This window comes from Rhodofomes roseus, assembly GCF_022264815.1.
Source record: "Rhodofomes roseus strain CIRM-BRFM 1785 chromosome Unknown C8Q71scaffold_42, whole genome shotgun sequence".
NCBI classification, from domain to species: Eukaryota; Fungi; Basidiomycota; class Agaricomycetes; order Polyporales; family Fomitopsidaceae; genus Rhodofomes; species Rhodofomes roseus.
Genome location: NW_025952998.1, coordinates 115943 through 139052, shown reverse-complemented (window position 1 = coordinate 139052; position 23110 = coordinate 115943). Strand labels below are relative to the sequence as shown.

At 57.3% G+C, this 23110-nt stretch overlaps 4 protein-coding genes across 4 annotated transcripts; 1 reads left to right on the top strand and 3 right to left on the bottom strand.

Moving 5' to 3' along the window:
- Positions 1 to 5625: 5625 nt before the first annotated feature.
- On the bottom strand, positions 5626 to 6538 carry C8Q71DRAFT_791545 (uncharacterized protein). The gene is made up of 2 exons (XM_047925368.1): positions 5874 to 6538; positions 5626 to 5809 (listed from the first exon to the last, which is right to left on the bottom strand). The coding sequence occupies exons 1-2, from the start codon at positions 6063 to 6065 to the stop codon at positions 5753 to 5755; spliced, it is 249 nt and encodes an 82-aa protein (XP_047772686.1). The 5' UTR covers positions 6066 to 6538; the 3' UTR covers positions 5626 to 5752.
- A 5471-nt stretch (positions 6539 to 12009) lies between these two features.
- Positions 12010 to 12922, top strand: C8Q71DRAFT_791512 (uncharacterized protein). Its single transcript, XM_047925367.1, has 2 exons — positions 12010 to 12674; positions 12739 to 12922. Exons 1-2 carry the CDS (start codon positions 12483 to 12485, stop codon positions 12793 to 12795), a joined length of 249 nt encoding a protein of 82 aa, XP_047772685.1. The 5' UTR covers positions 12010 to 12482; the 3' UTR covers positions 12796 to 12922.
- Positions 12923 to 15570: 2648 nt separating this feature from the next.
- C8Q71DRAFT_693096 (uncharacterized protein) lies at positions 15571 to 17439 on the bottom strand (the record flags this gene model as incomplete). Its single annotated transcript, XM_047919886.1, has 3 exons — positions 15571 to 15907; positions 15953 to 16343; positions 16488 to 17439. Coding segments are annotated over 3 exons (1680 nt in total), but the record flags the coding sequence as incomplete, so codon positions are not given.
- A 2003-nt stretch (positions 17440 to 19442) lies between these two features.
- C8Q71DRAFT_799831 (uncharacterized protein) lies at positions 19443 to 23084 on the bottom strand (the record flags this gene model as incomplete). Its single annotated transcript, XM_047925917.1, has 11 exons — positions 19443 to 19744; positions 19794 to 20337; positions 20362 to 20452; positions 20503 to 20641; positions 20709 to 20882; positions 20931 to 21331; positions 21380 to 21697; positions 21758 to 21951; positions 22011 to 22382; positions 22431 to 22649; positions 22704 to 23084. 11 exons carry the CDS (start codon positions 23082 to 23084, stop codon positions 19443 to 19445), a joined length of 3135 nt encoding a protein of 1044 aa, XP_047772683.1.
- Positions 23085 to 23110: the final 26 nt, after the last annotated feature.

The following is a 23110-nucleotide window of genomic DNA, read 5'->3' as shown; positions in this document are numbered from 1 at the left end:
AAAGAACTGTTGCGTGGGTTCCTGGGCTCAGTCGGGTATTTGGCCGACGATATAGCTACGATCCGCATTCCGATGGGCATATTGACCTCGTTAATCGGTTCGGATTCTAGCTTTAAGTGGGACCACACTCATCAGCGAGCGTTTGATGAGGTCAAGCAGCTGGTACAGGCTCACCGAGAACACCACCGTATGCCTCTCGATTACTCGCACGGGGCGGATCCTATATGGCTAGTGACGGACGGCTCGCACGGTGGCATCGCTGGCGTAGTGTGCCAGGGTCCGGACTTTCGTACCGGGCGTATCGCCGCGTTCTTCTCCGCGAAGCTCACGGCCGCACAGTCGAACTATGCCGTCCACGAAATTGAGATGCTTGCAGGTGTCGAGGCGATGTTGCGTCATCGCGATATTCTGCAGGGCTGTGACTTTACATGGGTGACAGACCATAAGGGGCTCACTCACCTGTGGACTCAGAAGAACCTCTCGGGGCGCCAGGCTCGTTGGATGGAGAAGCTGTCTGAGTTCAGCTTTGACATCGAATATGTGCCCGGGGTCGAGAACGTGTTAGCCGACGCGCTGTCCCGGATCTATTCCAACGACGCACCTGGGACAGTGCGTGCTCCCTCTGAGTACACTCAATTTGACGAGACCTCTATGGTGCCGGCCCAGCTCAATGCCGTTGGCATATCGGCCCCCGTCTTCGCTGGCTTGGAGGCGATGGCGGTGAGGACACGCTCTGCGACGGGCACGACGACGCGCAGTGTGAGTACTAAGACAGTGATCGACGCGCGGGGACGCCGGGATACGCACCTTGCGAAGCGCGTTGTGCCGGCGCCGAAGCCATCACCTCCGGCGCTGCAGAAGCCTGCGTCGAAGGCGCGTAGTGCGCCTAAGAAGCGCGTTGCGCTGAAGGACCTTCCTCCGCCAGAGACTGGCCGGCCGGAGACGTCGCGCAAGTTCGCCAAGCGTATAACGCGTGTCACTCTGCACGGGCCCCGTGCACAGCGACAGGAGGGCGGGAACCTGGCCGGTAGCGCACAGACCAGGTCAACGCAACCAGAACCTACTAGTAACGAGCATCGTCCGAGGCAAGCATGGGTGTCAGACGAATTGGAAGGGCTTAGTCCAGAAGCACAGGACGCGGTTCTAACTGATGAGCATGAGCACTTAACGCGAGATCATGGCCTTGTTGAACACTTAGCGAGTGAGCTGGAGGGCGTAGATCTCGCTGCGGAAATACGGAATCGCTATCAGGAAGACCCCTTCTTTGATGACATCCTGAGAAATCCTAAGCATTTTAAGAACTTCAGTACTCAAGACGGGTTGATCTTCCTTAAAGACAACTCAACTGAACGCATGTGTCTTCCTAACGTTACGTCCAATGGACGTAGTGTACGCGAGATAGCAATCCGACATGCTCATTCGCTACTCGCACATCTAGGTGCAACTAAGACGTTAGGCTATCTACGCGATCAGGTGTGGTGGAAAACTATGGGACAGGACGTACAGAAGTATTGCGATACTTGTATGACTTGCAAGCGAAGTAAGCCGTCGAATCAGAAGCCATACGGGCTTCTGAATCCGCTCCCCGTGGCAAGCGCGCCTTGGGAAGCGATAGGAATTGACTTCGTAGGACCACTGCCTGAATCGAAGGACAGGGACGCAACGTACGATGCAATCACTACGATTATCGATTTGCTCACCGGAATGGTCCACTTAGTTCCTAGTCGTACGAATTATACGGCCAAACAAGTGGCTGAGCTTATCTTCGCCGAAGTATACAAGCTTCATGGCATGCCTAAAGCTATTATCAGCGACCGTGATGTATTGTTCACCAGTCAATTCTGGACCCACCTTCACAAGCTGGTTGGAGTAGAACTACATCTATCGAGCGCGTACCATCCACAGTCAGATGGATCTACGGAACGGGCCAATCGCACCATTACGCAGATGTTACGACAATGCGTCTCTCCCAGTCAAAAGGATTGGGTCACTCGCTTACCTGGTATAGAATTCGCGTTGAACTTGGCACGTTCGGAGAGTACTGGGTACGCTCCGTTCTTTCTCAACTCAGGACGTATGCCCAGATCTATGATCTGGGAAGATGCAGGCAAGGATGAATATCCATCAGTCCGAGTTTATGCTCAGAAAGTGAAATATGCAATTATGGCAGCTCACGACAGTATCATTGCTGCTCGGGTGAAACAGACTCGGGATGCTAACAGGCGTCGTCGACCCGCACCATTTGTGACGGGAGATTTGGTCTACCTGTCCACTAAGAACATCTCCCTACCTCGTGGTCTTGCACGCAAACTGGCGCTGAAGTACATAGGACCCTACAAGATATTAGAGGATTATAAGAACAACTCTTACAAGGTTGATCTGTCTCGTAATCTCAAACGGCGCGGCGTACACGATATCTTTCACTCGTCGTTACTTCGTATACACGAGCCAAACGACGACCGACTGTTCCCCGGAAGGCTGGACAGTCAGATCGCCGAGCTCGAGGACAGGGATAATGAATGGGCCATCGCCCGCATTGTCTCTCATACCGGCGAGCGGGAGGGCGCGCTGTTCGAGGCCGAGTGGAAGTCCGGCGACCGGACTTGGGTTCCTTATTCGGCCATCCGACATTTAGGAGCACTCACCGAGTATCTTGAACTCTTAGGCTACGCGGATATTACGCAGCTCTCGATCGGGAACGGAGAGCCCCCGGCAGATCCACAAATTTATGTTGGATTTTTAGGGCCTACAGGGGCTACGACTATGCACATAAGGAGACGGCGGAGCCGCCGTCGTAGGCATCGCAAGACTCACAGTTCGTTGCGACCCCACTCTCTTTCTAGTTCCTCTCCTCCCGTTTCCTCCGACTCTCCACTTGCTGCTCCAGAACACTCCTCCTTCTACGCTTATCTCGCCGACCTCTTCAAGAACATTGCTATGGGTGACAATCGTCAGCACGCTTGCTTCCGACGCACCTCCAACCGGCTCGACGGCCTCCTGCGCGATGGCAACACCGACGTCGAGTACTTCTACAGTGTCGTCCAGCTCCGAGCTATAGCCAGCTTCGACCAGCGGCTCCGGATCTACGCCTCCGACGGGGAAGACAACGTTCGCGGCCTGACCGTACCCGGTGGCTACGACGCCTTCGCTCGCATGTGGAGTCGCGACACTGAGTGCACTTACCAGTTCAGCCGCTATGACCCTGCTACTGGTCGCATCGACATCCGCGGACAGCCCATTCCCATCGACGACTTCGCTCCTCGTCAGGAGAACCGTGGTGTTCCGAGCCAGCCCTCCGAGGGCAAGCAGCAGGCTGCTCAGCAGCCCGGCGATGGTGTGTCCGAGGGATCTAGGTCAAAGAAGATCTATCAGCATCTTCTAGAGTCGAACGCCGAGTCCGACATGCGCCGCCGCGGCTTCATCGACGCCAAGAAGGCTGATCGTGCGCGTGCGCGCTTCCAGCGCGAGCTCTTCGGCACAGGTGGCGACTCGCAGCAGCAGCGTCCGCTCTTTGGTGCGGGAGGACCCGCCGCCGGACGGAAGGTAGTCAAGGACGGGCGTATCACCAAAAAGAAGGACATACCTTCTACCACCACATCTGCAGTAGCTCCCGCTACCACCGTCCCCGTCCCCAACGTTCCAGCCACCGCCGCGTCAACTTCTTCTCCTGTTGAGGTGGCCGCTCCCGTGACAGTCGTCCAGGACGTGGAGATGGAGGATGCGTTGAACCCGAAGCTCATCGACTTCAGTGACGACGAAAACGACACGACGCAGACCGAGGAGAACAGCGCGGTGAGGCAGACCAGAGCCTCTTCCGCGAAAGGCAAGGAGAAGGCGCAGTGAGCACCTATAGCTAGGTGCTGGAGGGCGAATGTAGCGGTCCGGTTCCGGAGGACCGCCACTTACTTCCCGATTTGGTACCACCTTCCTAATTCGCTCTACCTTAATCCATCTCCCTCACTCGTTCGTTCTTTGCGATTCCAGAACATTGACTTACCTTACGAAGCTTCCTCGTGATCTCCGTATGGACGAAAATTTACTCTCTTGAGTAGTATAAAAGACGGGCATTTTACGCTACGATCCTTAGCGTATCTTCGGAGACCAATTCAGTCTTATAACCTGTCCGGCCCGTTGCGCGCTCCTCCCTCTCGTATCGCCACCGACTTCCTCTTAAGGATCGCGAGCGCTACACTGTGTACGGGAGGGATAGACAGAAGATCAACTCACCCTCAGTTCTCGTGCTCGTAGCAAGCAAGACTGAGGGCGACGGACGCGAGGGCACAGGTATAAGTGAGCGAGCGGACAAATAGGTACAAGGAACGAGAGGCACGATCGATGTTCATATATAGTAATGAACGTTCGGGTACGGACGGCGGGCACGGCGGGACGGAGCGAACGGAACAGCGCATCAGCGCGTTAAGTAAATGAGTGTAAGGAGTAAGTAACATGGCGGATGAACGGCGGGTATAGCAAAGCCGGAGAGCCGGCGAGGACGACGTACGGTCGTTTGCTCCAACACTCCCCCTCGATCCTACAGGAGTCCGAGCGCAACGGCGAAGTGCTTGACCTTCGGGCTCGGAAGAGCCTTGGTGAGCACGTCGGCAACCATCTCGTCCGTGGGGCAATGGACCAGTTGCATCTTCTTGTCCTGGATGATCCAGCGAATGAAGTGGAACCTAATGTCGATGTGTTTGGTACGCGCGTGGTACTGGTGGTCCTGCGTGAGCGAGATAGCAGACAGATTGTCGGAATTAAGGGGTATAGGCGAGGTGAAGGGGCCGAAGATCTGTCCAATGAGCGAGCGAAGCCAGAGGGCCTCCTTCGACGCGTGAGTAATAGCAACGTACTCAGATTCGGTCGTCGACAGCGAGATGAGCTCCTGCCGCTTCGACGCCCAAGAGACCGCGCCTCCGTCAATGAGGAACGCGTAGCCTGAGATCGCCTTGCGATCTTCGTGCGTGGAACCATCCGCGTCGGAGTAGCCAACTAGGTCGAGCGATGTTGCGCCGTAGGTGAGTTTCAGCGTCTTCGTGCCTGCGAGGTACCGGAAAACACGCTTCACGGCTTCCCAGTGAGCGCGACCAGGGTTCTGCGAGAAACGCGCAAGGATAGCCACAGCGTAGGTAATGTCGGGGCGAGTCCCCAGCGAGGCATACATGAGTGAACCGACAGCTTCGCGGTACGGGATGCTGTGCATCTCCGCGGACTCGGCGGCTGTCTGCGGTGATTGCGCGGCGGTAAGCTGGACGCATCAGGAAAAGCCCCTTTTCAGAATACGTCAAATTGCGGAGTATTGTATGGAATAATGAACTATTTCAACTATTCACCTGTTCGCAATATTATAGGGAATTAGCTACCCCCCCGAACTTTTGTACGAATTTCAGACAATATATTGAGAATGCGAGTGCATTACATGTACCTACCTCGATGTTATGTGCCACAGATTGAAGAATATAGTAAGTATGATTCATTATTGTTCATGTTGTTGGAAGCCTCACACAGACAGAATATTTCAGGAACATTAGATGAATTGTGAGGCAGTACTGTGAACTGTCTAGATGGAGCGAGTACATGTGATGGACAAACGAAGTACTACGAGCAAGCCTTGATTAATTCTATGTCCCAGTGTCCGTGACAAAGAACATGTATGTAAGCTGGAAGTCCCATAGAGAACACGTAACATGCACGACAGAACTTGAAGCTTGAATACAAGGTAAGAGACAAAGTCAAGTTTCAAACTATGTTCCATGGCTCAGAGGCCCGCCGCAGATGCGAGTAGGGTGAAGCTCGGCGTGCCGAGCCCCGTAACCTGCGAGAGCCATTATCGTCATCGTCAGAACCCCACAACGCACACGACACAGTACAACACTTACAGGATCCCATCCCTGCGCGGCGTAGAACCTAGTCGTACCCCCGCTGCACGCGAGGTTGTTCCCGCCCACGACATCATTCAGAGCGCCCATACCCGCCGCGGTGCTACACAGCCACAGGTTCAAGAACCCGAGTACGCTCTTGCCCGCGCCGAGCAGCTGGTCATTCAGCCGCGCGACGATTGCCGCGAACATCGGCGTAGAGCAGCTCGTCCCGCTCACGATGAACAACACCGCGCTGGACTTGATGTCGTACCGCGTGCCGTACGCCGATACGTCCGGGTACGCGCGGCCGGTCGCGTTCAAGAGCCTGCTCGAGTTCGACCCAGGCGCGCTGAGGTACGAGACGACGGCGGCGGACTAGTAGGCGGTCTGTACGAAGCACTGGTTCGAGGAGCCGCCTCCGGAGAAGCTCGCTCCGATCTCTGTGGGCTGCTCGGTCGTCGCGCCGACGGTGGTCACATTAGAAGAGGTCAGAGAAGGACGAAGCAGGCTGGGGCGCACGTACTAGGGACAGCTCGTAGGGAAGACAGGCACGAACTCCGTGCAGCAAATTGCTGGATGCCTGGTTGCCGGACACACCACCGTTGGCAGAAGCGTAGAGGAGGGAGACGCCCCGCGCACCCAGGTGGTGAGTTAGGCAGTGAGGAAGGCCAAGAGAGGGAATACACGTACATTTCATGCAGCATCTCAGCCGCGCTAGCCCTCTCTACTTTACATCCGCCGCGTCCTTCGTGAGCACACTGGCGACGCTTTTGCAGCGTCGCTGGTGCTGTTATGTACTGCTGACTCGTTGGGTTGGACGCGCGTTGACGTCTCGAACATGCCGCGGCGTACCTGTACCTCTGACAGGCCCATGGTAGGCCTGTCTCTTCATGTAATGGCCGCCTTTCATGATCTTGAGGCGCGGACGAGTGGCGGACGAGCGGCACAGAGCAAGGGCGTGGAGGAGGGAGTGAAGGGAGGGTCAGCACTTGCGCGCTGGCAGGACGGACGCAAGCGCTGTCGGACTTGCCTTATGCGGCCTGCATCGGAAGATCCCGAAGTGGGCGTTTAGGACTTGCTCTGCGCGCGACTCTCGCGTCGATCCTCCCTCCACCTCAGTCCTCAATCCGTGCACCGCCTTCACCGTCCCAGCAGCATCCCGCGGCCGCGCCACGTCCCAAATTGGACGCCCGCCGCATTCATCAATCTCCCCGCCACCGCCACCGCTGCCAGCGCGTCGCATCCGCGGTGCTGTCGACGGCGAGGCAGCGCGACCTCGCTGCTTCCCAGCCTTCGCGGATGCGACAGAGGAACGTCGCTGTTCCCGCGCTCAACGCGAAGAACGAGCAGCTGGCGACGCGACGCGCAAGAAACCGGCGCGAGACTGCGCCGCCCACCTGCTACAACAGCCCTGCGCGCTCGCGTCTCAAACGCGAGCAATGCAGCGCAAATGGCATCCGGCCGGCCGGCTGGAGGTACTGCCAGCGACGCCACAAGAGCGTTGCCGGGTACTCTCCGATGGATGGGGCAAGAGAGGAGAGGATGCGCGCGGCAGAGCTTGCGCACATAAGGTACGTTAGCACGCTCACTCACACTCCCTCCCGCTCACTACCACCTCTCAAAGGCATCCGAGGATGCGGAGCAGACGTCCGGTCAAGCGATTGAACTGCTGCACAGGCGACACGCACGGCGACCGCGAGCGGGCGGGGCAAATGCCCCGCACGCAACGACGGCTGACGAACAGATGCCACGCGCGCAAGGTCGAGCGCAAGCGAACGGCGGCAGGTATGGTTGGGGGCGAGGTCGAGAGAGGGCTGCCGGCGGTGAGCAGATGCCGCAGGTGAGTAACACTTCCTGCGATTACACCGTCCTCATCCTGCGCGTTCGCGTGTATCCCCGCCCACCTCCGTGTGTCCCAGCTGCTCGCCCAGCCTGCTCACGCCAGCGTACGTACCCATCCACCCACCACCATGATCGCTCGTTGCACGACCATTCACCTGCCCTCCCGCACGACCATGATTGCTCGCCCCACATGATCACCCCTTGCCCGCATGATCGCCCCTTGCGCGCGTGGTAGCTCGTCGCCCACCTGCATGCATGATCGCATGCACACACGATCGCCCGCCGCACCCGCGTACTCGCACGTTCGCAAACCCATCCCCCACCTCCTTGCCCGCCCGACCCTTCACCGGTACCCGCACCCGTCGACACGCACGGCGACGAGACACAACCAATGAACTGCGCGCACACGAGGAAAGAACGGGCGAGGGCAACTTGTGAAGGGCAGTGGGCGAGAATGAGCCTGCGGCAGCGGGCAGGGCCAGTGCACGGCAAGACTAGGCGGGCGCGAGGGTGAGTGAGCGGGGAGGAAGGCTGGACAGTAGGGATGGGCGAGCGGTGAGGGGGGCCAGCGACCGGCGGGCACAGACGCAGTCGTGCCGCATTCGCAGAGCCACGCAGGATGTCCCTTATCCCGCGGCCCTGCGCCTTTGGTGGAGGAAACTAGATTAGTCTGCGCTGTCGAAGTACAAACGACTATGATACTCATGTAATGTACACCGATTCGTAGAATTGATACAATTTTATCAATGTTTTTGGCCCATATCGCTTGTTCGACACCAAGACAGATATTACTATATCATGTACAGCCCCTCAATGGCATTCTCAGTAATCCCTCGCTCATTCTAACAATACTGGGCAATGTATTGATTGTTAGCTATGTTCCGTAGAATGTGTCTACGTTATCTTTGTTCTGTGCAATATTCATAACTTCTCACGAATTTCCAAAAGGGGGTTTTCCCGATGCGTGCGGGTCCATCGGCGAAGAGACAGGCCGCGCGTCCTCGAGGTTGTACCGGCGGAGGATTGACTCGATGTAGCTGACCTGGGATAGTGACAGGGTGCGCGCTTCGCGGTCACGCTCGACTGCGAAGCCTAGGATCCAATGGATCTCACCTTCATCCGTGATTTCAAAATCCTTCCGCAGGTTCGTTTTTACCTCGTCCATTAGCCCAGCTGACGCGACGATTGTCAGGTCGTCGACGTGCACGCCCATCGCAATGAGCTTGCCACGCTCTGAGCGATAGAAGACGGCCTGATCGACGTCACACGGTGACATGCGGAGGCGGTCCTTCAAGACGCTTCGCAGCTTCCTGTGCCAGCTCCGCGCGCTCTGCCGTAGGCCGTACAGCGGGCGCAGCAGGCGGAGGGCCAGGGTCTTGTCCTCGGTGAGTTTCATGCCCGGCGGCATCGGCGGAAGTGACATGTAGATGACTTCTTCTTCTTCGAATTCCCCATTCAGGTAAGCACTCTTGATGTCCACTTGGTGGACATCGAGGTCGTGGCGCGCAGCGAACGCCAACAGGGTGCGAATGGATGCCATACGAGCGACAGGTGCGTAGGTGTCGAAGAAGTCCACTCCGGGCACTTGTGAGAAGCCGCGAGCCACGAGTCGTGCACGATAGCGGTACACGCTTCCGACAGCGTCCTTCTTCGCATGGAATACCCATCGGCAGCTCACAACGTTCGCGCCCGGCGGCGGCCGTTCAAGACGCCAAGTGCCGTGCGCTGCGAGGGCGTTCATCTCTTCACGCATTGCCTCCCACCATCGCTCCCTCTCCGGCCTCTTCGCCACCTCAGCGACTGACTGCGGGTCCAAGCCCTCAGCCTCGGCGACGTGCGTAGCCATAGCAGCACCGCCCAGCTCTTCGACGAGCTCGGCTACAAGGGCCTGAGCATGAGGGTCTTCCGTGGGGAGCTGGACACCACGCGGTACGTTGTCCACACTCTTTCCGTCGAGTATCTCACTGACTTTCTGCGATGGCTTTCGCACGCGCGACGGCCGCGGCGCTGGCGGCGTCTCGAGTTGTTTCGGGGCGGAAGGTGGTGTGGATGGCTCGGTTGCGACTGGCGGCTCCTCGTCGCCGGACACGTCATCAGCGTCGGATTCGGGCTTGTCTCCAGGCTCCCGCTCCCCCTCAAGCGCGACATCCTCGATGATAGGAGGGGCATCCGCTTCGCCAAAGCGGATGTCATCGGGAAAACCCCCTTTTGGAAATTCGTGAGAAGTTATGAATATTGCACAGAACAAAGATAACGTAGACACATTCTACGGAACATAGCTAACAATCAATACATTGCCCAGTATTGTTAGAATGAGCGAGGGATTACTGAGAATGCCATTGAGGGGCTGTACATGATATAGTAATATCTGTCTTGGTGTCGAACAAGCGATATGGGCCAAAAACATTGATAAAATTGTATCAATTCTACGAATCGGTGTACATTACATGAGTATCATAGTCGTTTGTACTTCGACAGCGCAGACTAATCTAGTTTCCTCCACCAAAGGCGCAGGGCCGCGGGATAAGGGACATCCTGCGTGGCTCTGCGAATGCGGCACGACTGCGTCTGTGCCCGCCGGTCGCTGGCCCCCCTCACCGCTCGCCCATCCCTACTGTCCAGCCTTCCTCCCCGCTCACTCACCCTCGCGCCCGCCTAGTCTTGCCGTGCACTGGCCCTGCCCGCTGCCGCAGGCTCATTCTCGCCCACTGCCCTTCACAAGTTGCCCTCGCCCGTTCTTTCCTCGTGTGCGCGCAGTTCATTGGTTGTGTCTCGTCGCCGTGCGTGTCGACGGGTGCGGGTACCGGTGAAGGGTCGGGCGGGCAAGGAGGTGGGGGATGGGTTTGCGAACGTGCGAGTACGCGGGTGCGGCGGGCGATCGTGTGTGCATGCGATCATGCATGCAGGTGGGCGACGAGCTACCACGCGCGCAAGGGGCGATCATGCGGGCAAGGGGTGATCATGTGGGGCGAGCAATCATGGTCGTGCGGGAGGGCAGGTGAATGGTCGTGCAACGAGCGATCATGGTGGTGGGTGGATGGGTACGTACGCTGGCGTGAGCAGGCTGGGCGAGCAGCTGGGACACACGGAGGTGGGCGGGGATACACGCGAACGCGCAGGATGAGGACGGTGTAATCGCAGGAAGTGTTACTCACCTGCGGCATCTGCTCACCGCCGGCAGCCCTCTCTCGACCTCGCCCCCAACCATACCTGCCGCCGTTCGCTTGCGCTCGACCTTGCGCGCGTGGCATCTGTTCGTCAGCCGTCGTTGCGTGCGGGGCATTTGCCCCGCCCGCTCGCGGTCGCCGTGCGTGTCGCCTGTGCAGCAGTTCAATCGCTTGACCGGACGTCTGCTCCGCATCCTCGGATGCCTTTGAGAGGTGGTAGTGAGCGGGAGGGAGTGTGAGTGAGCGTGCTAACGTACCTTATGTGCGCAAGCTCTGCCGCGCGCATCCTCTCCTCTCTTGCCCCATCCATCGGAGAGTACCCGGCAACGCTCTTGTGGCGTCGCTGGCAGTACCTCCAGCCGGCCGGCCGGATGCCATTTGCGCTGCATTGCTCGCGTTTGAGACGCGAGCGCGCAGGGCTGTTGTAGCAGGTGGGCGGCGCAGTCTCGCGCCGGTTTCTTGCGCGTCGCGTCGCCAGCTGCTCGTTCTTCGCGTTGAGCGCGGGAACAGCGACGTTCCTCTGTCGCATCCGCGAAGGCTGGGAAGCAGCGAGGTCGCGCTGCCTCGCCGTCGACAGCACCGCGGATGCGACGCGCTGGCAGCGGTGGCGGTGGCGGGGAGATTGATGAATGCGGCGGGCGTCCAATTTGGGACGTGGCGCGGCCGCGGGATGCTGCTGGGACGGTGAAGGCGGTGCACGGATTGAGGACTGAGGTGGAGGGAGGATCGACGCGAGAGTCGCGCGCAGAGCAAGTCCTAAACGCCCACTTCGGGATCTTCCGATGCAGGCCGCATAAGGCAAGTCCGACAGCGCTTGCGTCCGTCCTGCCAGCGCGCAAGTGCTGACCCTCCCTTCACTCCCTCCTCCACGCCCTTGCTCTGTGCCGCTCGTCCGCCACTCGTCCGCGCCTCAAGATCATGAAAGGCGGCCATTACATGAAGAGACAGGCCTACCATGGGCCTGTCAGAGGTACAGGTACGCCGCGGCATGTTCGAGACGTCAACGCGCGTCCAACCCAACGAGTCAGCAGTACATAACAGCACCAGCGACGCTGCAAAAGCGTCGCCAGTGTGCTCACGAAGGACGCGGCGGATGTAAAGTAGAGAGGGCTAGCGCGGCTGAGATGCTGCATGAAATGTACGTGTATTCCCTCTCTTGGCCTTCCTCACTGCCTAACTCACCACCTGGGTGCGCGGGGCGTCTCCCTCCTCTACGCTTCTGCCAACGGTGGTGTGTCCGGCAACCAGGCATCCAGCAATTTGCTGCACGGAGTTCGTGCCTGTCTTCCCTACGAGCTGTCCCTAGTACGTGCGCCCCAGCCTGCTTCGTCCTTCTCTGACCTCTTCTAATGTGACCACCGTCGGCGCGACGACCGAGCAGCCCACAGAGATCGGAGCGAGCTTCTCCGGAGGCGGCTCCTCGAACCAGTGCTTCGTACAGACCGCCTACTAGTCCGCCGCCGTCGTCTCGTACCTCAGCGCGCCTGGGTCGAACTCGAGCAGGCTCTTGAACGCGACCGGCCGCGCGTACCCGGACGTATCGGCGTACGGCACGCGGTACGACATCAAGTCCAGCGCGGTGTTGTTCATCGTGAGCGGGACGAGCTGCTCTACGCCGATGTTCGCGGCAATCGTCGCGCGGCTGAATGACCAGCTGCTCGGCGCGGGCAAGAGCGTACTCGGGTTCTTGAACCTGTGGCTGTGTAGCACCGCGGCGGGTATGGGCGCTCTGAATGATGTCGTGGGCGGGAACAACCTCGCGTGCAGCGGGGGTACGACTAGGTTCTACGCCGCGCAGGGATGGGATCCTGTAAGTGTTGTACTGTGTCGTGTGCGTTGTGGGGTTCTGACGATGACGATAATGGCTCTCGCAGGTTACGGGGCTCGGCACGCCGAGCTTCACCCTACTCGCATCTGCGGCGGGCCTCTGAGCCATGGAACATAGTTTGAAACTTGACTTTGTCTCTTACCTTGTATTCAAGCTTCAAGTTCTGTCGTGCATGTTACGTGTTCTCTATGGGACTTCCAGCTTACATACATGTTCTTTGTCACGGACACTGGGACATAGAATTAATCAAGGCTTGCTCGTAGTACTTCGTTTGTCCATCACATGTACTCGCTCCATCTAGACAGTTCACAGTACTGCCTCACAATTCATCTAATGTTCCTGAAATATTCTGTCTGTGTGAGGCTTCCAACAACATGAACAATAATGAATCATACTTACTATATTCTTCAATCTGTGGCACATAACATCGAGGTAGGTACATGTAATGCACTCGCATTCTCAATATATTGTCTGAAATTCGTACAAAAGTTCGGGGGGGTAGCTAATTCCCTATAATATTGCGAACAGGTGAATAGTTGAAATAGTTCATTATTCCATACAATACTCCGCAATTTGACGTATTCTGAAAAGGGGCTTTTCCTGATGCGTTGCGTTCGACAGTAATGCGCCGGCCGTCAGGCCAATACACACGGTGCCCTTTGCTTTGGGGATCGTACCCGACCCAGCGCGCCGCCTTTGCGCGCTCGCCAACCTTGCCCGTTGCCACGTCATGCACCCACACCGCTGTACCCCAGACCGGCAGACCGGTTAGGCGCGGTGGGTGTCCGTTGACAGCCTCGAATGGCGTCTTGCCATCGAGTGCCTTGGTTGACGTGCGGTTCTTCAACCAGACGGCGTGCATTACGGCCTCGCCCCAGAGGAACACGGGGAGTCCTGCCGTGATCAACATTGCGCGAGTCTTCTCCATCAACGTGCGGTTGAGCCGCTCCGACACACCGGCCTCTTCATGCGTGTCGTGCACGGAGAGCTTGTGCTCGATGCCGCGCGCCTCCAGGTGAGCTTTAAACTCGTCGCTCAGGTACTCGCCGCCGCGATCAGTATTCAAGAATCTGATGCGCTTGCTGTGGTGGTTTTCCAGCCAGGCTTCGCAGGCCTTGAATGCTTCGAACGATTCGCTCTTCAGCCGCAGCAAGTAGAGCAACGTCCAACGTGTCGCATCATCGGTGAAGCTTATGTAGTACTTCCGGCCACCAATCGTGGCAACGCGCGCCGCGCCCCACAGGTCGGAGTGCATCTCCTCACCCATCTCTTCTGCTCGCTGACCTTCACGAACGGCAGGAACAGGTTTGCGCGTCAACTTCGCGCGTGTGCAGACCTCGCACGCTTCCGGCTCGTCGGAAGGCTCCAGACTGATGCCGGCGATGTGTCCGCGCGACACGAGCTCACGGATTGCACGCGGTGCGATGTGTCCCAGGCGGCGGTGTAGGTCCATCACGGTGAGCTTCTCGATTCCCGTAGCTGCGTTGGCTGATCCTTCGGCACGTGTACGCGTCACCATGTAGAGGCCTCGGGACTTGGGGATGGCGCCTACAGCGCGCCCATCCTTATCGGCGACGATGCATTTCCCACCGGCAAATGTGGTGGAGTACCCTGCGTCGTCGATGCGACCTATCGACACGAGGTTGAATCCGAGTGCGGGTGTGTACAGCACCCGCGTTAAACGGATCGGAGAGTTGGGCAGTGGGTCATTTGGCACGGAGATGACCATGTCACCGGTGCCGGTGGCTTCAAACTGCTGCTGGTTCGCGGCGTTCAGTGTCTGCGGTGCCGTCTCGTGGAAGGTGAGGAAGTCTTCACGATAAGGTGACATGTGATGACTTGCCCCGGAATCATAGAGGTCAATGACAGTAGATTCGGTGGCGACGAGCGCACTGGCAGGAGCGGCGGTACTATACAAGTCGTCGGGATCCTCCGGTTCATCAACTGGATCCTCCAACATCTCGAGCTCCAACCACTGACGACGCTCCTCCTCAACAGCCTGCCTCCACGCAGCGACGGTCACAGGTTCCGGTCCAGCGTCCGTGACGACCATGATGTTGTCAACCCAGCGTTCAATTTCGGCAGCAGTTGTGGCAGTAGGCATGGGATTGGGGCTAGGCAGGCCATCACGTACGGAACCAGAGTCGCTCGACACCGACAATGTCTGCAGGGACGGCATCGAATCCGTGTCCGATATTTCGGTAAGCCCGGTGATGTCGGAGCGAGTGTCGATGTCGAACAAATCGGGGAGCTCATCTTCATCCGAGACAACGGGCGAGGAGACATACGCAGACCACGCGCCAGCGACCTCGTCGAGCGATGCAACAGTAGCGGCGGTGTTGGCGGAACCATCCTTGCCCTTTACGGGCTTGGACTTGGGGGCAGCAGGCTTAGGCGTACCAGATGAGTCACCTCCCTTCGCGCCTTCCTCCTTCGGACTCGGACACTGCATCTGGAAAGTGCGTTTGGACGGTGTAGCACCAGCCTTATTATCCAAGACTCAGTAGCCACGCATTATTACATACGGCTGGATAGCAGACGCGAGATACTGTAGCACTGTATAGCAATGCATACGTTCTGTAGTGCTCCGTAGTAACATGGGTGCTACATGTACAAACACCGCTGGGATAGTACCGGTGAACACCGTGATGATGCCCTGGTGCGATTCAAGGAATGGGTCGCTGTCCGTTCCATACATTGAGTCATGCTTGACAAGAATGGTATACAAACGGCAGTCATTGAAGCATTTGGACCGTGGTAGTACGGAAATACTAAAATAGAGGCTTTACATTGACCTGATAATAGTACATGCATCACTATCGCGCCGGAGACCTATCTATGAGCGTACACAACCAAAGTACTTCAATCGAACCATGCAGAATGTATGAGGATCGAAGTACGAGTTGAAGTAAAACCTTGTGCATAGTTCTGACACGTTATCCGTACTCCAACGCCCGTCAACTGCCCTACCAAACGCTGGCCAGAGATGACAATTACGCACTATCCGGTCGATTTCGATCACTTCGCCGTATGGTTTTTGCTGGCGAGTCGAGGGCGTAAGGATGTACTGACCGGAGTCAGGATCGACGCGGTGAAAGGGAGTCATCCACTCGACATAGGCCAGTGGATGCAACGGTTCCACGTTGTAATGATGAGGTAGCGTGAAGATCGCTCGAACATGCGCCACGCGAAGACCTGCCATGTTTACCCGGAGCCTGACAGTCAGCGAATCAGTCCGCAAGAGATGCTAATCTTCAGACTTACCCTCCAATGGTGTTCCTGCCGTCGTCTCATTTGGTTCTCCTGTGCGCACGAGCGCGAAGTCCAGATGCGCAGCTTTTGCCAGTTGGCGCCCTTGAGCCGGTGCAGGAGGACTGGCACGGACGACGTTCTTGAGGGCGCGTGAGCCAGTGACGTCGATCTGCGGAAGGCGCGTCGCAAGGCGAGCATACAAGGTAAAGCCGTCGAAGGGTTGTGGAGTGAAGGAAGAGCCCTGGCGACGCAGGTAGGCTGTGAGCGAGGCGAGGAATTGAGGTGCGTGATGCTCCTCCATGATGGTCGCCGCTGTAATGCCTTTCAGCGACGTCTTCCTCTGGGTGTTCGGGAGCTTGTACATGACTGGACTACTCGCCGAAGGGACCACTGGCACCGCTGACGTAGCGGTATGGCTATCTTGACGGTGAGTACCTTGCGGCACCACACAGTGTGGTGTTTGGGCCTGCGTCGCAATGGTCGCGGTCGCCGAAGAGTCTCCCGGCGCGCTCACTTCAATTGTATCTTCGCCCTGCTCATCACCGGCTCGTGATTGTTCGGATGCAACGTCCAACGCGCCAGTGACTTGAGGACTTGAGGGCGACCCATCGCGGCACCAAGTCAGATACCGAGCAAAACGATCGACCGCCTCCTGGCGGCGAAGCCAAGTTACCATCTGCGCAACGTAGTCCTTGTGGTTGCTGGCTCGGTAAGCGTCCTTTGCATAGTCGATGTGCAAGCGCTCAGGGGATTCAGTATTGAACCCATCCGCAGAGCCAAATTTGAGGATCATAGTCGCGTAGTGTTCGATCGCGTGAAGCTTGGGGATATTGAAGTGGGACTGCGTGCGCGCGCCGAGCTCGATGAATACATTTTTGTACGCGTGGAAGTCGTCAAGGCTCTGTCGGAGCAAGGCGAGTGTTTCCGTCGTGTGGGAGTGGAGGGCGGCGAGATTGATGAAATCTAGAACAGCACGAACCGCGCGGACAACCTCTGCGTCTGCGCGGCCCATGAGAACACCAAGGAACACTCTCTCCATCTCCTTATGCTCGTGCCCAGTCCACTGCGATACGGTTGAGATCCCGTGCGCAAAGTGTCGAAGCCCTGTGACGTTGCTCATCGCACGGAAACGCGCATCCAGCTCGTCCTCTCCTACGATCGCGGTGCACCATTTGACCACATGGTCCTTGAAGACGCCTTTGTGTATTTGATGCAATAGATCCGGTGTGAACCACTCGAAGACATTCGAATGGGGAAGATCGACCCAGAAGGGCGGATACACGGGACGTAGGCCGAGCTCCTTGAATCGGCGAGTCTCCGTAGTGCCAGCGAGAACACCATTCGCCGGGCTGTCTTGTTCCCGAAGGAGAGATAATGTTTCGTCTTTGTCACGCGCAGGGTAAGCTTCGTGATTTCCTCGACCATCCGGAGGTACCTGACACATTGGACAGCGGTTCTCCATACAACACGCAACAAGGCATTGTTCCGGATAATCACCTCCCAATGGCATAGTGATACATAAACCTCTACTACTGTAGTCCATGGCTCATGCATAAATACTGTAACCTACCTGCTGCTCCAAGCTCACAGCTTCATACATAAATTGCCTGCGCGCCGCCCTACATCGTCATACATAAATGGTCCATCATACATCGCGCGATGTATGGACCAGACGACCCCTTATACATACCCTGATGCATCAGTGGGATGGTCTTATGTAAGCTCTTCCCTTACAGGGAAGTGCTCCTCGGTGAACTCCGGCGGACCACTGCGACCTTGCGGTGCCACGGGCACAGATTCGCGATTCAGATATGATCTCCAGATGGCCTCTACGAGTCTACTGGAGATGGCGGCAGAGCCGGGGAGACCCAATGAGGCCACGGGCCACGCCGTTGCGGTTATCACGTGGTGTCGTTGCTATGCCACGGTCCACCGTCGCCAGGCCCGGATCATTGCTGGCACACTGCTTGAAAGCTCGCTGGGGGCGTTGTTGCTTCTTAGTACGACGTAGCTCCCCGACTATGAGCTTCGCAATCGGCGGCGGTGCGCGCCTCTCAACGAGCCAGGCTGAACCAGGCGGCGCGTATAGAGTGAAGCGCTGGAACTGCGGATGGTACTGCTAGACCGTTCCTTCCTAATTCGGCATTGGGGCAGGCCCCGGCGGTGGTTCGTCACATGACACATGCCTCGGGACGTGGCAGTTGCTTGCCGGCTGTACCTCCTCCTCCTCCACCATCCTCCACCTCAGGTTCCTCCACCGTACTCAGCCCTCGCAGACTAGAGTTCCTCGCGGCCAGCCTCTCCTCATTGCGAACTGCGTGGCGCTTGCTACGACCTTACACGGGATTGACGTGCATGAGCCGGCGTAACTTGCGCATCCCGGCTTTGAGCCATCCGCGGGTTTCCTACCCTATATCTGGAGTTTTGAGGTCGGACGTTCTGCAGGAGTGAGTGGGCCATCGGTAAGTGCATGTTTTGTCCGCTTTTGTCTCCAACTGGACCAGTTGCATCCGCTTTTTGATCGCCAGCCAGTCCCCCGCACAACTCGCCGCGTTCCTCTCCGATGCCCTCCGCGACGCAGACATCCTCCGCCGCGAACTCTCAGCCTCTCCAGCGCACGGCGCCACACCGACCAGGCAGAACACTTCCTCTCCAGCCTCGCCCAGCCTGTCGCTTCCTCACCCAGCAACGCCCAACTGCATACTCCACCTCCTCACCCTCCGTCGCCCATGCCACCTCGTCCAAGAGCGGGCCCCAGCGCCTCTCCAAGTCCGCCGTCGCGATGTATGAAGCTCGCCACCGCGATGGTATGAGACTTGCCAGGTAATGTATGAGAGTTCTCGCGCGATGTATGAGGGTCCCCGCGCGATGTATGAGGGTCCTCGCGCGATGTATGAGGGTCCCCGCGCGATGTATGAGGGTCCTCGCGCGATGTATGAGGATCCTCGCGCGATGTATGAGGATCCTCGCGCGATGTATGAGACTCGCCGCAGGATGTATGCGAGTCGTCAGGCGATGCATGAGGTTCGCCGGGGGATGTATGAGGCTCGCAGAGTCGCCGCCGCGACGTACGAGGGCCTCGGGGGATGTATGAGGCTCGCCGCGAGATGTGCAACAGTCCTCAGACGATGTATGAGGCTCGCCGAGCCGCCGCGACGTATGAGGGTCGTCGCGCGATGTATGAGACTCGCCGCAGGATGTACGCGGGTCGTCAGGCGATGCATGAGGTTCATCGGGGGACGTATGAGGCTCAGAGGAGATGTACGAGTCCACAGACGATGTATGAGGCTCGCCGAGCCGCCGCGACGTATGAGACTCGGCCGGGATGTATAAGGCTGGCCACTGTATGTATGTGGCCCGCCGTCTAATGTACAAGCTTCATCACTTGACGTATAAGGCTCGTTGCTCAGCGTATAAGGCCTGCACTATGATGTACAAGATCCGTAGTATGATGTATGAGACCCACTTGCACAATGGAATTGTTACTGGTCTATAATATTATGCTTCGGGCCTAGTTCTAGTCTGAACATATTCGGGGATGCTCCTCCAAGACACGTTACAGTAAGTGAGTAGCTTTCGCCGTATATCCGCCTGCCGATGGGCATACGCCCGACGACCTTCGGCATGTGCTGGTGTGCGCCCTGCCGTGCCATCCCAGTCCTCTCGAATCTGACCCATCCACCAATTCACGTGCCACTCGAAGAAGACACGGACGCGTCTCATCTCTTCATACAGAAGGTCGCACTCTTCGTCCCAGCGCATGGCCCTCGCGCGTGCTTTGCACCATTCAATACGTACAGCTGAAATACGACTCAGTATCATCACTTGAGAATCAATGCCAACGCTCACCTTCTTGATCATCCTCGTCATCATCACTGCCCAAGCTCCCGCTTGTTCGCCATATCCAGGAGAGGGTCTTTCGACCCTCAGTCTCGTCGTCGAGACCTTGATGCATCGCTCGGACGTCAGTGCGAGCTAGAGGGCGGAGGGCCTTCTGCCATTTGCCGGTGTCGTCAGGGTCTAACGTGAGGAGTGCGGCATGGGCCACGCGATAACGCTCGGCGTCACCGTCGATCTTCGCTTGGATGGTGTCGATGTAAGCACGAGACCGGGTGTTGTAGCGCTGACCACGGACGTGTTGGTCCTTGATGTTGTATAGCTTCGTGCGGGCACGAAGATGACGCCGCATCTGGTCTAAAGAATCGTTTGCCTGGGCCAGACGCAGCCGTCTCTCGATGTCGAGCAAACCCGTGATTGATGACGATATGCGAGGGTCCTTGGCCACGCTGGATGGGAGGTAGAGTGAGATATTTTCGGCTAGAACAGAAGCCGATGAGGCCTCTGCGTCGCGAGAACGCATCACCACTACATGTGGCATGTAAAGCTCCTGTATCTGTCGCCAGGCGTCGATTCGCACTTGCAGAAGATTACGGCGACGGATTATGTTTGCGCGCTGATCGTCCGGAGAATGATTGTTCACCTCGGCGGCATCGGAACGGAGACGTCGTCTGAGTCGCGTGTGAGTCGTGCACAAACCGAAAGATATAGTGGTACTTACTGTGCTTCCTCCAACTCAAGCCCCGCCGTGATCAGTGTACTTGGCGACACCTTATCATGCAGAATCACAAGACTTCCGTCAGCTATACTCGTTGCTTCCTCTTCAGCCAGCTCGCGCCGAACGGCCGCAAGAGTGATGGCTGGGTATCGTTGGCACAATAGCATCAAATCAGTCAAGATGAACACAGGAAAGGAGATAATACGTACGATGACGCGTCACCACAAAAGGATTGAGCTCTGCACCCTCCTCCCACGCCTCGACTTGCTGCTTCCATTCCGTCACTCGTGTCGGGTCTGTGACTGAGGTGAGCTCATCGAAGATGACAGCGTGCGTGGAGCATTCTCCGACGGCGTCCTTCATGCGGTCCATGAGGGTCCTCGCTAACGAGAGGTGAGTTGCCGAAGAAACATCATGGAGCGGTGACGTACTGATATTCGTGACTTTCCGCCAGTTATAATCGCCGAATGCGTCGTCAAGGACGTCTCGGCGAGAACCTGGCCCCATTTCCTTCGTGCTGCCTGAGAACCCATTGATCGCGGCCCAGCCACGCTCGACCGCTTCGCCATCAGTGCGTCCTACACCCTTGACGTAGTTGAATGAGTATCTGGTTTGACAGCTGTCTTGATGGGCTGGTAGATGGAACTTCGGAATTAGGAAGGTGATCGTGCGAGCGTCGTAATCCCACTGAGGGTCGTAGCGAAGCATCCTGTCCCAGAGGTTAACACTCCACTGACACGCAATGTCGTAAGAGACGACCAGACGAAGCTTGTCGCCTCCGGATGTGTGGTGCTGAATGCTGCTAGAGAATAAGTAGTCCATGTTGACATATCTACTCGACGTTAGTGGCGATGTTCTGCTGAGATAACAACCGACGGACCGTTCCCCCTTCTGTAAGTCTCCAACGGAGCACGGTCGCTTCATATCATGCCGAATGCACTCGACCGTAGCTACGCCACTCGCTGCTGTACCGTGACTCCCACGCATGTTTGCAAGCTTGACGGCGTCATGGTTGCTACACGTGCTTGTTTCCTGTACGTCGAGCTTACCATGCTTCTCTAAATGGGTCTTGTATTCCTGCTCGTTAACGAAGTATGCGATGCCGTTATTGAAGCCCGGGTCGGCGTTATCGGACGAGACCTTCTTCCGCTTCAAGCGGAAGTTAGCGTCCATCCCAAGGAAGAGTCGATAGAGCCAGCTGTGAACAGGCATTCAGCACTGGTTGTAGTGGCACGCAAAGCTCTGTACATGGACTGACCTTTGCTCAGGAGGTGATGTTTCCCAGCCATCGGGCAAGTTCTTGCCAGGTTGCGGGCATGCCGGACATAACACCGCGCACGATCCGGGGGTTGTCGCCTTCGCTCCAAGTGGGTCGTGACCACGGCCGAAGCGCTTGAGAAGCTTCAGGTGCATCCACATCCTCGACATTCGCATGAAGCCAGTGTACCTGGACTAATGATAGATTCCGTGAGCAAATGTACAGGATAATCATGAATTTGAGTTCACAATACCTTAATCTCGACGGTCCCTGTATTATCAGTCCTCCGAACGAGAGTGTTGTAGAATTCGAAGCCGGATACCTTTGACTGATTATGCAGGAGATGATATAGCTCCATCAGCCGAAACGTCGCCGCAGTCTTCGGATCGATGCCAGTGGCCGGGAGAAGTCGGGAACGAAGCAGCTGGATTGGCTTGGACTGTGCCGTCTCACAACCGCAGTAGTCGACAGCAACCGCGTTCACACCAGATACATCGAGGACGACGAAGTCGTCACCAAATGCCCTGAGCGGGTTGGGGCACTGGTCGCCGAGCCGGTGACCAAGTTGAATACGTAGGCCAATGGACTTCAGCGTAGTCTTGCGGAAATGCGTCCCGCACCAAGTCTGACAGAGAATGAACAAACGAGACGAACAGACGTAGTGTCAACTCACCTTCACGCGATGAAAGGGGTGGCGGCGATGCTGCGCGATCGTACACGCTCGGCAGTACAGCTGTAGGTCTTCACAATCATCACACCGGACCTCTGCTTGGTCTTCCTCCCCGCAAGTAGCACAGGCCTGGCTCATGAAACCGCATCGGCCTTCAAGACGAAGGAGCTCGGACAACCAGTCATCAATGTCGTGTTGGCGCCAGTTCTCGAGAGGGTTGTCCTACGAAAGCATGAGCGTGCTGTACGAATGCGTGTGATACTGAGGAGTTCTTACACTGATGGTTCGATTTCGGCGTTTGTGAACGTGCACGAACTCCAACAAGTCACTGATGTTATGGAAGATCTCCTGCGGCAATGTCTCGAAGGCCTCGTCATCATGAACGACAAGAGGTTCATCGGGTTCAAGTTGGTCGTTAGTCGCGTCTCCCAGTGCGGAGTTAGTGTCAACGTCGGGGACGCTCTCACGCGCCGGGTCAGGGATAGGTACCGCAGTTGCCCTCAAGGACACAGCTTGCTGTGACGACGCAATCGACACATGTCGGTGGACTGGATTGGGGTTCACGTCCGTGTCTAGTCTGTACGTTTGCACGCCCGGGGCACGGCGGCGGCGCTTTCGTGCGGGTGGCCCAGGAGCGGTAGGACGAGGTGTCGCCATGGCAGACAAGCAGAGGGAAAGTCAGT